Source organism: Temnothorax nylanderi, unplaced genomic scaffold (genome assembly GCF_030848795.1).
Source record: "Temnothorax nylanderi isolate EJ_2023f unplaced genomic scaffold, tnyl_v1.0 TNYL_tig0201_pilon, whole genome shotgun sequence".
In the NCBI taxonomy this organism is placed as follows: domain Eukaryota; kingdom Metazoa; phylum Arthropoda; class Insecta; order Hymenoptera; family Formicidae; genus Temnothorax; species Temnothorax nylanderi.
In genome coordinates this window covers 222,501-237,747 of record NW_027249263.1, presented here as the reverse complement: position 1 = coordinate 237,747, position 15,247 = coordinate 222,501, and the positions used below count along the sequence as shown (strand labels likewise).

General features: G+C 40.9%; 1 protein-coding gene across 1 annotated transcript; it reads right to left on the bottom strand.

Moving 5' to 3' along the window:
• Positions 1-1,134: 1,134 nt before the first annotated feature.
• LOC139778897 (uncharacterized) lies at positions 1,135-4,911 on the bottom strand. Its single transcript, XM_071717039.1, has 5 exons — positions 4,578-4,911; positions 3,785-4,466; positions 2,763-3,692; positions 2,202-2,417; positions 1,135-1,783 (listed from the first exon to the last, which is right to left on the bottom strand). Exons 1-5 carry the CDS (start codon positions 4,909-4,911, stop codon positions 1,135-1,137), a joined length of 2,811 nt encoding a protein of 936 aa, XP_071573140.1.
• Positions 4,912-15,247: the final 10,336 nt, after the last annotated feature.

Genomic DNA, 15,247 nt, shown 5'->3' with positions numbered 1-15,247 from the left:
CGTGAACGGGAAGATGCGCTGGGCGTAATCGAGCCGTTTTTGGGCGGGGTGCTCTTCGCACGACTGGGCACCGTATCATCGCGGGGCCGTAGCGTGGCCGCCGCGTGATCGCGTCGCGGCGTGCGGGGCATCGTTGTGTCGTATTGCGGACCTCGCGAGGCTTCGTTCGTGAAGGCCGAGGTCAATCGCGGGGTCAATCCGGGACTCGCGTAATCCGAAGGGATTCGCGGTCATTTTTGGGAGATTATCGTGTCGGGTGTCGTTGCGTTCGTTGTAAGTAAGTGTGCGTCGATGCCGCGAAATCCTGCGTAATGTTCATGTATCGTTCGGCGTAAGGTATCGCTCGCGTTAATGTCTCGGTCCGCGTAATGTTAATGTATCGTTTGCGTAAAATGTATCGCTCGCGGTAGCGTATCATTCTCGTGTCAATGTGTCGTCTCGCGTAAAGTATCGTGTCGCGTTAATATATCAGTTGGCGTAGAGTATTGTGTCGCGTTAGAGTATCGTTTTGCGTAAGGTACATCCCGCGTTAATGTATCGTCCCGCGTTAGAATATCGTTCCGCGCTAGCGTTGATTCGCGCTCAACCATTATTGAGTTGTAACGAGATATTTCGCCGATCTCGCGAAGCGTGGCGGGACGCGCTGTGACCGTCGTCGGTCCTTTACGGAAGATCATACTCTATCCTGTCTTCTTCTCTTTTCTCGTTAAATATACTCATTACCATTGTTATTTAACTTGCTTTATTTTTTGTGTGTCGATTGCGCTGCGCTCCCTCTTCTCCCTTCATCCAAGATCCACCAGCGGTCTCGCTTATGGACTGCACGCCTGAAATATTTTGCATTTAGGCTTTAGTGTGGAATTTAGAGTAACATGGTGCGCGTATTCGCACCTGGCGTTCATTATCGAGTTGTAGAGGATTGTCTGGTTGAGCTACCATCGTCGCTATAGAGATTTCGGGAAACTGGAGATAAGGTAAAGCGACGGCGCGCTCCTTTTCGGCCGGCGAGACCGAAGGGACATCGTCGTCGTCGTCATAATACATATGTCGTGTTATACTACTACATACATTACATATATATATACATACGTACATACATTATATTACATACGTATACATTACGTATACATTACGTTATATTCGGTAATGTCCCCACGGCAACGTATCTGTCGAATCCGGCACGATATATCGCTTATCGTCGTACGGACTCAGAGCGATTTTCGTCTCGCTGATAGTGTACACTTCGTGCATTTTCGATCTTATGCACGACTGCGGTCGAGTCATTTTGATCTCATCGTTCAGACACAGCGTGTAGTCGTCGAACGTGATGGTGCGCGCGATGACGTTGCTTTTGACACCTTTCGCTTTTTTACAGTCTTTTTTGCCATTGACTCGCAAGGCGTACATTTTCGCCCTAAGTCCAACGAATTCGGTCATAATGGCGCCGTTGTTTTCGTCCTTCATCAGGCCCGGCACTTTTTTATTCACGAGAGGCGTACCATAAGCGTTATCTACCGCGTAATCACTCGTGTCGAACCTGACTATATCATGTTTTATGTTCTCATACGCGTCGTCGCACTCGATATGATAAATCAAACTGTCCGTGTCGGTATACATGATTCTACACGAGTCGCGGTACAGGGGAGACATGTACTCGTGGTGAAATTCGTATAGGCACACCTTCGACAGGTCGAGGATGCACATGCCGACGTAGATCGGTTTGTCGAATTTCACCTCAAGTTTGCGCAGTTCGACGGCTATCAGATTTTCCGAAAACACGCTCCTGCTGTGGAAATTCGGTCGCGCGATCATTGCCTCCGCGCCGTATTGTCCGTCCCACTTCGTCAGTAACTTTACATCGACGTGATTGCGTACATTCTCCATCGTTTTCCCGAAAACTGCGTTATTCATTAATTTATATAAATTTTTTTCGAACTCATTTTTGGCCTGTGTTCTAAATTTTGTATTGAGTTCTATGTAAGCGCGGAGCCACGCAGATTGAGCGAATTGTAATACGCGATGTATTTTTTTGACGCGAAGGCCGTGGCGCGTGCACCGCTGCAGATTGCGATAATGGATGACGTAACGCTTCTTATCGTTCACCGTGGCGAGAAGTTTGTCTTGTCGTTTGCCGGGCGAATTTATCGCGCATCGGACAGAACGGTAGGTCAGTGTGCGCGTCGTGTTTATCCGCAGGATACTCTAGGTCGACCTCGAGAATATAGCCCGTAGGCGAATCCAAAGCGATCGCGTTAAAGTCGAAATTCGACACGTCTTCGACCCATCGAAACTCCGCGTAGGGCAATGGCCGACACATCGCCCAGCCGTACAAGTTGTTGACATCGAAGTACATTAGGTAAGACGACGGTTTCAATGGATCGTACGACAGCATATACTTGTTGTTGGCCTGCGCGTATCTGCCGGAACATTGACTCAGACCACGTTCGATAAACGTGACCATGTCAATGTCGGTCAGCAGTTCGAAATTGATACAGGTATGTTTCAACATGGCGTCCCACGTAAAGCCTGGTAAAGTGTAGTAGTACGCGGGATCAAGTCCGTAACTCGCGACGCAGCTGTCGCGGAAATTTTCAAACACGTCGGCCAACAGCAAGACATCGGTTTTCAGGTATAGATCGCTGTATTCGCCCAGGGTTCGAACGGAGAATCGCTGCCATACGTTCGCGGCGTGCGCGTAATCGCTCTCGGATACGGTTTCACCGGTCAAGGAACTGTAAAATAAATCGCGCGACGGTAAACACGTATCCTCCAGCTTTTCGACGCTGTCCACGTATTCGTATGGAAAGACACCTTTTTGCGTCAATAATTCGAAATCGTCGTCGGACAACGCTGAAAATTTAGAACGTATAATTTTTAATTTATCCTTATCCAGGAAGGATGCCAATTTTGCGAGACTCGCGCTCAGAAATTTATACGAGTCGATGAATCTTAATTTTATGTCGCTTCGCGAATCTGATCTGTCGGCTGTGTCTTTCACGTGCTTCGTGAATGAGATGTACTTTTCTTTTGTTATAGGCAGTACATCGATCGAGCCTTCGAACGCGGCAGCTATCTCCTTAATAATAAAGTGTGCGTCATAGCCCGATAGATTGTGAAAAATGACTGGTATGAAGTGAGAATCCTTATAATTCAGATTGCACGTCGAATGTGCTGGACCTCTATAACGCCCGGTCAGGTGGCAATGATCGCGTACACGATTATCATCCAGCGCGAACGGTTTTTCGCAAATGTGACATTGCGTCGCGCTGTGAAATGTCTCACGCTCGTCTCGCGTTAGCTCTACCATGCACACAATGTCGGATAAGATGTTCTTTACGCGATGCGCCAATCCTTTGAGTTCCTTGGCGAACCACGCGACGCAGTCATTATCGCGACGAAATCGATACGCCGATAACGTTTCGTCGTACGAGCACTGTACGTAGTATGCTATACTACATACCCGATGATGTTGATAGGCGTATGACGTGTGTTCCGTCTCCGGTTGTGTCTTCTTCAGCACGCACTCCAGATCGGCATACACCACGAAGGGAAGTCGCTCTTTCCTGCTGTGGTTCTTGAAGGTGAGCCATTTGTTGTCCTCGCTCGGTAGTCTGATGGCGCATTTGTTTATCTTTCGACATTCCACAGTGTGAGACTGCAACTTGTCGCTCGAACTGAAGTAGTGAAGACATCTGCAAAAAAAGAAACACAATTATTATATATTTTTATACGCAAAATATAAATTTGTATATATATTTTATTTAATAGAAGTATAGGTACTTACCGATCACAAAAGTATTTCCGACCAGCGTGCTTGCTCAATTGTGAGCTCACGAGGCGGGATAGATTCTTGATCCACGCAAAATGCCCTACATTGTTGTCCCGTGGGTCCTGCACGTACAGCAGATTCACGTGTTTGTCACTCGTGCAGTCGGTAAGCCGTATTGGAAGAACGGTTGACGTCTTCTGTTCCTCGATGGTATAGACATTTACGGATATATTGTTGAGTCGTTCGAAATGTTTAATCTGACTCAACGTCATTGGGAACTCAATGTCTCGTACGTCCAATACCGTTGAATAATGCGGGTATGATGATTCCCGTGCTGAATGTCTTTCAGCTGGATGCAGAGCAGCCGTCACTGCCCACGCAAAACACGCATTGTCCATAGACAGCACATTGATCACCGCGTACTTCGATTTAATGTCTTGAGGTAATTGCAAGTGACACCCCGCGCGCAAAGGATTGTACCTGTTGACGTTCACCGTCAAATTGAGGATTCGCGTCAACGCCCACCCACTGTCGCGTTCCTGGAACTCCTCGAGGGTCGCTAATGTGGGCTCGATAACGTGCCGCTCGTACCACTCGCGCAAGTGCGTTGTACGACAGAGTTCTTTGTTATTTGTAGTTATACTCTTATTGGCACGTTTATCACCCGCCACAAACTCCCCGTTGAACGCGGTGTTCACTTTGACACAGTTATGTGTTTTTATAATGTCTCACACTCGCTTGCACACTACGCTGCAGGCGTCTTCCAAAAACTGTCGCGGATCTATATGGTCTGTATTAATTACCGCACCGGTCATTATCCGCGATTCGAACGCTACATCGATTTCTCGCCATACGAGTTCTGTCGCGCGCGTGTCGCCACTGTTACCGGCGTTCGCATAATCACCACCGCTACGGATAAATTGTCTTTCCAATCGCGTCTTTGCACCCTCGAGTCGCGCGATTCTGGCAAACAACTTTTGCCTCCGCCCGATCGAGAGCCGCTGACGTTTGGCACGACAGCCTTCTTCGAGCTGCTCGACGAATTCCGTGCATTTCAGCGCCCATGTGAAAAATTCACCCACGGTAGCGACTTGGTCGGACAGCTCCAATAGATCGCGTTCGGTTTGCTCGAATTGATCCATGTTTGATCACTTTCGCACCAGTTCTTTTATTATATCGCTTCACAGAGTCTCTCTTACAGAGCAACGTGCACGTGATAATGTTCTATCATATATTAACGAAGAAACCTCGATACTTTTCGATCGATGTAACGCTTTCAAATCACATTACTGCGGCTCGACACGCTTCATTCCTCGTTATATACCCTTTGCCCTCTCTCTCGCTCCAACTGATTTTTGAAAGATCTTTTCCTTTGTCTCGCGTACTGCGTAGATAGATTGTTTAGTCTACGCGATAACACCCCCTTTTCCTAGAAAAATTTTGTTTACGGCGCCTGCGAAACATGTCCCGACAGGTTCGATGCGTCATCGACTGTCCTTCGCTGAATACTTTAATAACATAAAGAAAGCAACTATAATTTCTTCGCGCGCATTTCCATTCAAGCCGTATATGCGACGTCCGCCAAAAACTCCAGCTGCATGATTTTACAATCAAATATCGCATACCGTAACATAGAAGCGAGGCGCCGATGTTCTAGCGGACGTCGGTGCTCGTCTTTGTAGTGCGAGACGTATATTGCGACTATCATTATATTTTTATACACCGCCATTATAATTTTCTCTGACGACTTCTCCGTTCTGCTGTCACCACGCGACCGTACGTATCGCTGACCACGTAATCGTCATGATTACCTTCACACGCTTTGTCGATTGTCATCAAAGGCTCATCGTGATCGCGATGGTCGCTTCGAGGGTCGATCCGTCATTTCTTCCTTTGTTTTTTTACGTACTGCGTCGTAAAAATAACGCGAAATTGTTTAGTCTACGCGATAACCACCCCCTCTTTTCCCAGAAAAATGTTGTTTACGACGAACATGTTCCGACAGGTTCGACGCGTTATCGGGTCGATCATCGTCCCGATGACGTCATTTCTTCCTTTGTTTTTTACGTACTGCGTAGATTTGTCTTTTACGTACTGCGTAGATAGATTGTTTAGTCTACGCGATAACCACCCCCTCTTTTCCCAGAAAAATGTTGTTTACGACGAACATGTTCCGACAGGTTCGACGCGTTATCGGGTCGATCATCGTCCCGATGACGTCATTTCTTCCTTTGTTTTTTACGTACTGCGTAGATTTGTCTTTCACGTACTGCGTAGATAGATTGTTTAGTCTACGCGATAACCACCCCCTCTTTTCCCAGAAAAATGTTATTTACGACGAACATGTTCCGACAGGTTCGACGCGTCATCGACGAGACACGTTCCTACTTATAGTGCGCTATCGAGTTAGTCTTACCTATTGTGCGCCGCCTAGCGGCGTCGTTGCGAACGTACCCCCGCGGCGCGACGCGGACACCCCCGCGGCGCGACCGTGCACCCCACGCGGACCCCGCGGACCTCCACGCGGACCCCCGCGGACCCGCGGCGCGACCCGCGAACACAAACGCGGACCCCGCGGCGAGGGTGAGTCATCCCCCGGTGAGTCATCCCGGTGAGTCATCCCGGTGAGTCATCCCGGTGAGTCATCCTGGTGAGTCATACCGGATATGAGTCATCCCGGTGAGTCATACACGTGGTATGCCAAGGTCACCCCCCCTCCCCCTACCCCTCGTAATCCGATATCCTTGAAATCCGATATCCTTGAAATCCGATATTCTTGAAATCCGATATCTTTGAAATCCGATATCCTTGAAACCCGATATCCCGCCCTTTCCCCTCCCTTTCACCCCCCGCGAAACCCGATACCCCCCCCCCCTCCCTCACCCCCCTCATTGCCCCCGGGTCCGAACTCTCTTATACTAACTACTAACATTATCATAGAATGTATTAGATATTACGGTAAGAATAGCAGATATTAGCAGGTAACATTGTTCTCGAATATTTGACTTGTTTGATTCCTAAATAAATATTATTTATAAATGACATTTTGTCCCTTTGTCAAATTGTAAACATGCCGTTTTCATTGAAAAATATTTTTACGACTGAAAATATTATTTACATGTTAATGTCTTTCAATAAATATGTAATTAATTGATAATTTCGCACTTTTTCTGTACATAATATACATATAATATGTTGTAAATTGTATGAATGCCATTTAACTACTTATGAATTTAAATTATAATATAGTAGTAAATAATACATAAATTAATAACACATTTCCAAAAACAGTCCAAAAATTAATAAAACAAAAAAACCATTTGGCCGTACTTTAAAAACAAAACGCTTTCTTTGCCGTACGGCTTTGACGCATCGAGGACTGCTTAAAATTTTAAGAATTTTATTTATCGAACATCATTAATAAAATCATATCAAGAAATATTTGTTGTATGAAGTAATTATAAGAGACATTTTTTCTTAAAACTATCTAAAGTTTCCGAAACAATTGTAATTGTAAAAATATTGAATATATTGCGTTTGTTTATAACAATTATTATAAATTGTTGTAAATAATTGTTAAATATTACAGTGAATAATTTATTAAAAATGCATATTGTGTTGTATCTTGTCACGCGTAATTTACTACTTTTTCTTTGTTTATGTAGACACGTTTCCAATAAAATGTAAAAAAAATGTGTACATTATTAAACTTTGACAATTATAAAAATAATATTTTGGTTACAAATAAATAAAGTATACTTAAGAAATTAATAAAATATTTGGATACTTCTAATATATCAAAAAGTTAAGAAAATATTACATATAAACTTCCGCAATATTTTTTTTATTTCTGATATGCACTTCATCTATTTACAACAATAGCTTAATTCTTATAACTGGGTTTACTCTACATTACAATTCAAAATTATATCATTCTTGTACAGATAATACTGGAGTCCATGTAGGCATCAGAAATGCTGTTTGTACGATTGCAATAATTCTGCCGAACAACTTGGGGATTACAGCGGGAGATCTGATAATGTTACGAATAACATTACCATGCAGTATTCCCCATGTACATCAAACACAGCAAGAAATGAAGAAGATAATGACGACACAATTAACAGTAATAATAAATTTAACAGTAGTGACATGGGTTGCATCGACGATGAAAATGTAATAAATAACGAAGAAAGTATAGATAATAGAATAACGGACGACTGTGACGACAACGAAAGTGAAACGAGGAAAAAAGCAGCAGAAGATGAAGATAGTTATACCAGAGAGAAGAATGAGAGACGACACGGCCCGGTTTTAGGTGATCCGCGAACGCGATACGCCCTCTGGGAACGACGTAAAACGTGCACATGAACTACGTAGCCAATGCCCACGTTTGGGCCACGGGGTAACACATATGTGCACGATTTAGGTTGCGTTCCGTGCTAATGTCGGTAACGCAAAGTTATTGATTTTTCGTTATGTGAGCGAGCGAGAAGGTATAAGAGTGAGCGAGATGACAATAAGAGCGAGCGAGACAGTAATTGGAGTAAGCGAGATGAGAATAACACATGCAGAAGGCTCGGGGGTGGGGATCTGATCGAGGATCGAGCATCGAGTCTTTTCCTTGCGCGCCGTTGTTCTTATCTCGCTCACTCCTGTTACTATCCTACTCGCTCTTATTGACGACTCGCTTGCTCTTATACCTTCTCGCTCGCTCACGTAACAGCTGTGTTTTAAGACCGACACGCTTTAGAAATTTATGTAAATTATCACATTTAACATTTTTTATATACACCGGGATACACATGTATAAATTTCTCATCTATATATTATATTATAATAAACAATTTACGACAACGAATCGAGAATAATTTTATTCAATGCAACTCGCTATAACTGTTACTCATTATTACTTATAGTACTACTGTGACACTTATATATTATACTGTTTCAATATATATGTTGCATCCAGTCGTCCACCGGTCATACTTTTTCTAACGCGACAATGTATGTACACGCAATTTTTTTTTTTTTTACCAGGGAGGGGAAAATGCCTGACGCACACCCGCGTCGGCCGTCCGGCGGGGTAGTGTGGGGCTTGCACCCACTAAAAACCCCTCCCCTTCATTCTACAATATTAAGATTTCTAACAATATAAATAGTCAATACATTAATATCTTTGAAAAAAAAATATATATATATAGATATGTATATTATTTGGAAATAATTAATTTTTTAAGGTTATGCTATATAAACTATTTATATTTAGCTGATGTGCAATTTAAACATAGAACGCATTTTTAAAAAAATTTATCAGAAAACGCAGAAAAAAGATTTAAACTTAGAAGTTTTATTTCAATACTTTGTGTTGCTGTTAATGAGCATGACGTAAAGACCACAGTCACAGTTGAAATAATTGCATAAATCTTCGACTAACAGGTTTCATCACGGGGAAATATACATAAATGTAGGTTTCCTTTAATAAAAATATCAGTTGTATTTTTGACGTCTTTTTTTCTCATATTTATATTTTACGACTCATATTTATATTTGTTATTGCGAATGATTTATGAAAATCATTGATATAATAGTACGTGTGTACGTTACTTTTTAGTTTTAGTAGTACTTTTAGTATAGTAGTAGTCTTTATTGCTTGTCCCCGCAGGGTTTGCAAGGCGTTTTTACGGAACATACCCAAACCTTTACAATCCTCCTTAACTCACAACAGACACATACAGAACTTTTACATAGCCGGCGTTTTCCAGGGACGTACCCAACCCTTTACAATCCTGCCCCTTCCTAACCCGACCTGACCATAGCGGCCTTTTACATTCTTTTTCCCTCCCTCCCCTCCTCGCCCTACACCCCTCCCCCATCCCTCCTTCCATCTCCTCACTCTTATATTCTGTCTCCGCACCCCGTCGCCGTCGTCTCTCTCTTCCCGCAACTCGCTATCCTCTCCCCTCAATTCTCCTCCCATTTCCCCTCACCCTCATTCCACACAATCTCCCTTCCATCCACCCATATTCTCCTATTTTCCACCCTCGTTTTTTTTCCCTTGGCTCTCTCTTCCCTTGCTTTCTCCGGCAGCCTCCACCTCGCCTTTCTTTCTTCCATGGATAAGTCTTCATCCACCCCTAACCCCCACCTCTTTCTAACTACCCCATATCTCTCTAGTAGCTCCTCTCTCTCCCTCTCATCCTCCATCTCCACTATTAACACCTCTCTCCCTCCCTCTCCGCTTCTTTCCCACACCCTTCCAATTTTCGGCACCCTACCTAACACCTTTTCAGCCACCCTTTCCATCATACCCCTCCTCTCTTCTGCATCCCTCCCGTCTAGCCCCCTCCAGACCACATTTTTCTTTCTTCTCTCCCTCTGCTCCCTCTCCTCCTCCAACCTCCTTACTCTCTCCTTCAGGCTCCTCGATTTCTCGTTCTCTTCTTTCTCTCCTCCTTCCACCTTTTTATGCGGCCCTACTCCCTTCTCCCTTTGCCTCCCTCTCTCCATCGCCCCCAGCCCCCCCTGTTCCTTCCCCTCGTTCTCTCTCTCCCTCCCTCTCTGCTTCTCCCCTCGCTCGTCCGCCTCTTTATTCCCCAGCATCCCAACTCTTCTCTTTGCCTCCTCACCCACCCATCTTATAATACTCTCCCCTCTGTCCCAAACCAGCTTCCTCACCTCCTCTCCCCCTTCCCCAGAATCTCTTGACATCTCTCTTTCTTCCGCCGCCATCATCTCCCTCACTTCCCTCCTCTCCTCTGCGACCTCTCCTTCTGCCTCCTTCCCCCACTCCATCTCGCTGCTCTTCTCTTCTGACCTTGAGACCGACGCCCAAAGGCCAGTCGGCCTCCTTGACACCACTCGATCCTAAACTAACGATCGCAACATCGATTCAGATGTCTGCCAAGCGGGAGGAGAATCCAGCAGGGGAGACGATGCGGACAAAAGCCGAGAAGAAAGTCATAGACCCTCGTATCCGTACTTCCACTCCTATTCCCGAACATAATACCAAAAGCGATAAAGAAAACGTCAGTTCAGACGTGGATACGACAATTCCACTGGATGACAGCGACCACGAGGAATCGTTGGAACAGCTGATCCAGTCCAGCCAGCAGATTCCGAGTGATGACGCAGAGACAGCTGATTCCCAGCGTAAATGAAGGTTGGTCCAGTTCCTGAAAAGAAATAATGACATAATTAATAACGATGGATTAAAGCGAGATCTGTAACGAGTTTCTTATCATTTATATAGTTATAGCATTAACGTTGTTAATTAACTTTATTCTATTAACGCATATTATTTTAACAAGTAAAGAAAAGGGTTATAGAGACCTCAATATTAACGTAGCTCTACCTAATGAGCAAATGTGACATAAGCCATGTTGCTAGAAGTAATTGATATACTTCTTATTTTGATTATCTTATATTACATACTCTTAACATTAACGACTCTTCCAAACGAGCCAGATATATTTTAACATAATATATATAATGATAGTATAGTAAGCGAGAATATGCCCGAGTGCATATATATATATACTAGCTGGTTACCCGGGCTTCGCCCGGGAGTCGTTTTTCTTAAAGGAGTTCCATAAGGAGTCGGGTTGATTTAAAGACGGTAGTTTAACTTTTACACATGAATAACACATTTTAGGTGCTTAAGTTTTAAACTTTTTTGCTTAACAATGATCACATATTAAATCAATTTTCCAAATTATTACTTTCGGATGAAATTGATATTCGTAATTTGAATCATAACTAAATGTTTCTAATTTCAAAATGGACCGCATAAATGATTTCATGGATTAAACATGTCGTAACCGGTCTTTTTCTACTCAAGTTTCACACTATTGAGTCATTTCCGCTTCTCCGATATTTCACTTACCGATTAGCGACATCATCCTTTGGTTTACCCTGGCGTTTTTTAGGGAATTGTACAAACAACTCTTTTTAAACCTTAAGCAACAGCAATTAAATGCATTCCACATATTTATTTGCTAAAATTCGTTTATTTCACGCGACGAAAATCTAACCTATTGCTTTTCCCCTTCCCCGCACGAAGAGCGAACCAACCTCCTTAAATTCATTGCGTAAAATATAAGATTTTGCAATCTATATAGACAATTATAATTTAATTATAATTGTCGTAACGAATCGTCACCGCGTTTCAACCAAGCATTCTTGGTCATTTTAAATTGATGTAATTTTAGATGCTTATAATATAAGCGGTCAACAGAGACTCATATTTAAAATACATTTTAATTATAATTGTCGTGACGAATCGTCACCGCGTTTCCACCAAGCATTCTTGGTCATTTTAAATTGATGTAATTTTAGATGCTTATAATATAAGCGGTAAACAGAGACTGATATTTAAAATACATCCTTACCTTTTCCTAACATTCTTACCTTTTTCCTTTGCCACACTTCTGCTTTCTCTTTCTCTCACTTTCTCTCTCTCTCTCTCTCTCTCTCTCTCTCTCTCTCTCTCTCTCTCTCTCTCTCTCTCTCTCTCTCTCTCTCTCTCTCTCTCTCTCTCTCTCTCTCTCTCTCTCTCTCTCTCTCTCTCTCTCTCTCTCTCTCTCTCTCTCTCTCTCTCTCTCTCTCTCTCTCTCTCTCTCTCTCTCTCTTTCTTTTTATTTCTCTCTCTCTCTGTCTCTCTGTGTCTCTCTCTAATATTATCTAATATAGGTAAGATTATCATTAAAAATTTTGATAAATAGAAATGAAAATTTGCACATTCAAGATTTTGCAATCTATATAGATAATATAGATAAGATTATCATAAAAAATTTAATATTTAAAACACATCCTTACCTTTTTCCTTTATCACACTTCTGCTTTCTTTCTTCTCTCTCTCTCTCTCTCTCTCTCTCTGTCTCTTTGTCTTTTTCTCTCGTTTTAACTGCAGGTTATTGCAAGAAGACTGCAATACCTTACTTTTAATAATTATGTAAGTTTTTAGTCATTTGCGAAACGAACCTCGCAAGTTGACACATACATATGAAGCATGCCACACATAAGATAGGCGAACGATATACCAATCACCATTTATAATAAGTGAATACATGAATACGATATATTCGAGATCTTGAATACCAAATCATTTAAAAAAGAGATATTTTTAAAATAAATTTTATTTATTCAATTTTAAATTAATAAATATTTTTTTATATATAAAGCATTTTAACATTCAAGTTATTTTTTTATTCTTTCTTCTGCAGTAAATTTTATACATTCTTATCTTTTTCCTCATCTTTTTCGTTACACTTTCGCTTCCTATACAACGAAAAATTTTTTTTAACAATATTTTTTAAAAGACAACAAATATACATCTTTAAAATTTTTTACCGTAAACGCTTTTCAGGGCTCTTTTCCCTAGTCTTCCGTTTAACATTTTCTGCTTGCTCCCACTCTCCGGAAAATTCTACCCCTATTTCATATACTTGTGGCAAAAATTCGATCCAATAGTTTTTAAGTTAAAAACGTTCAAACATACATTTCGGGTGATGTATGTTGGAACGTTTTTAACTTAAAAACTATTGCACCGAATTTTTACCACAAGTATATGAAATAGGGGTAGAATTTTCCGGGGAGTGCTATAGGGTGTGTAGTTTTTCGTTATCTATTTTCTGGAAACCGATTTCTTTAATTTTTTTAATATTTAAAAAATAAAGAATTAAAAAAATTGGTTTCCAGAAAATAGATAACGAAAAACTATACACCCTATAGCACTCCCCGGAAAATTCTACCCCTATTTCATATACTTGTGGTAAAAATTCGGTCCAATAGTTTTTAAGTTAAAAACGTTCAAACATACATCACCCGAAATGTATGTTTGAACGTTTTTAACTTAAAAACTATTGGACCAAATTTTTGCCACAAATATATGAAATAGGGGTAGAATTTTCCGGAGAGTGCTATAGAGTGTGTAGTTTTTCGTTATCTATTTTCTGGAAACCGATTTTTTTAATTCTTTATTTTTTAAATATTAAAAAAATTAAAGAAATCGGTTTCCAGAAAATAGATAACGAAAAACTACACACCCTATAGCACTCCCTGGAAAATTCTACCCCTATTTCATATACTTGTGGTAAAAATTCGGTGCAATAGTTTTTAAGTTATTAACGTTCAAACATACACCACCCGTAAGGATTTTATAGATTAGTATAGATAATATTTTTATTAAGCCAGATGGCTGACATTATTATTGCATATCCAATTTAGTGACATAGAGTCATAACGAATCTAGACATACGTCAGATATAACAGCTTAACCGATAAATATATATAATCAGCTGATTACGACAAACTTTTGCTATATGATTAAAAATCATTTAACGATGACCTATATAACTTCAGAGGGTCTTACAGAACACGTACATGCGTTTTATTTAAGATAAATACACGTAATTTACATTTTGACCACTTTTGATAAAAATCCGTAATTGTGATTCGATTTGCATATTATTATGTTAGAACACTTTGTATTGGCCCACAGAACAAGCCTATATGGTTTAATTGCGGAAATACACCGTATTTCAATTTTTGACACCTTCGGGCCTAACTCTTCAATTATCATCCGATTTAGATGTTTAAGGTCTCAAACGTTTAGTTGTGACTTAAATAAACCATTTATGATGTCAAAAGTGAAAAAATATAATTAGAACAAAAAATCACCTGTTTAGGTGAGATTCGTCATTAATGATGCGAATCGAGTGCGAATAGTCTCAAACGTCTTGTTATCATCTACAGAGACTGCCCATGCGATAAAATTATTAAATTTTGCAATAGTTTAGATTTTCACCCCTTCGGGGTAACTTCTTTGTTTACAGTCCGAATGACTTTTTATTAGTCTTAAAATGTTTGTACTGACTCCCAGAAGCGAGCCATGCAATAATATTTCAATAATTATTAATATTTCACAATATTGCAAAAATTTGCAAAAACTGAGAATAAGCCTAATGATGATACTCTAATCATAGAAATGGGTTAGATTGGTCCCAAATAACAATATTCTGAGGTGCTTTTCTCAAATTTTGCATTATTTCAGAAATTGACACTTTTTGGTCAATTGTTTAAATAAATGATTTTTTAGACTTTTGACGTTATAATATTATTTGTTGGGACTGAATAAAGACGTCCACGTTGAAAAAACATTAATTTTCTCAAGATTACAAAAGTTGATAAATAATGATGTACTTTTGTAATTCGCATGATTTACCGACTTTAAGGTCGAAATCTGTTTACTTACCGTAAGAGGAACTAAGAAAATCCTTATTTAATCAAATCAAGGCGATTGTATTGATTTTGCCAAATTTAACGAAAATCGTAATTATCGATAAATATATATATTTCAATGCACGTAAAATCTTGTAATAAATTAAGAAAAATGTTCACCTAGTCAAAAGTGCATAAAAATATATATACGAAGATTACATTGACAAAGGTCAGTTATACGAATAATCGAGATAGATA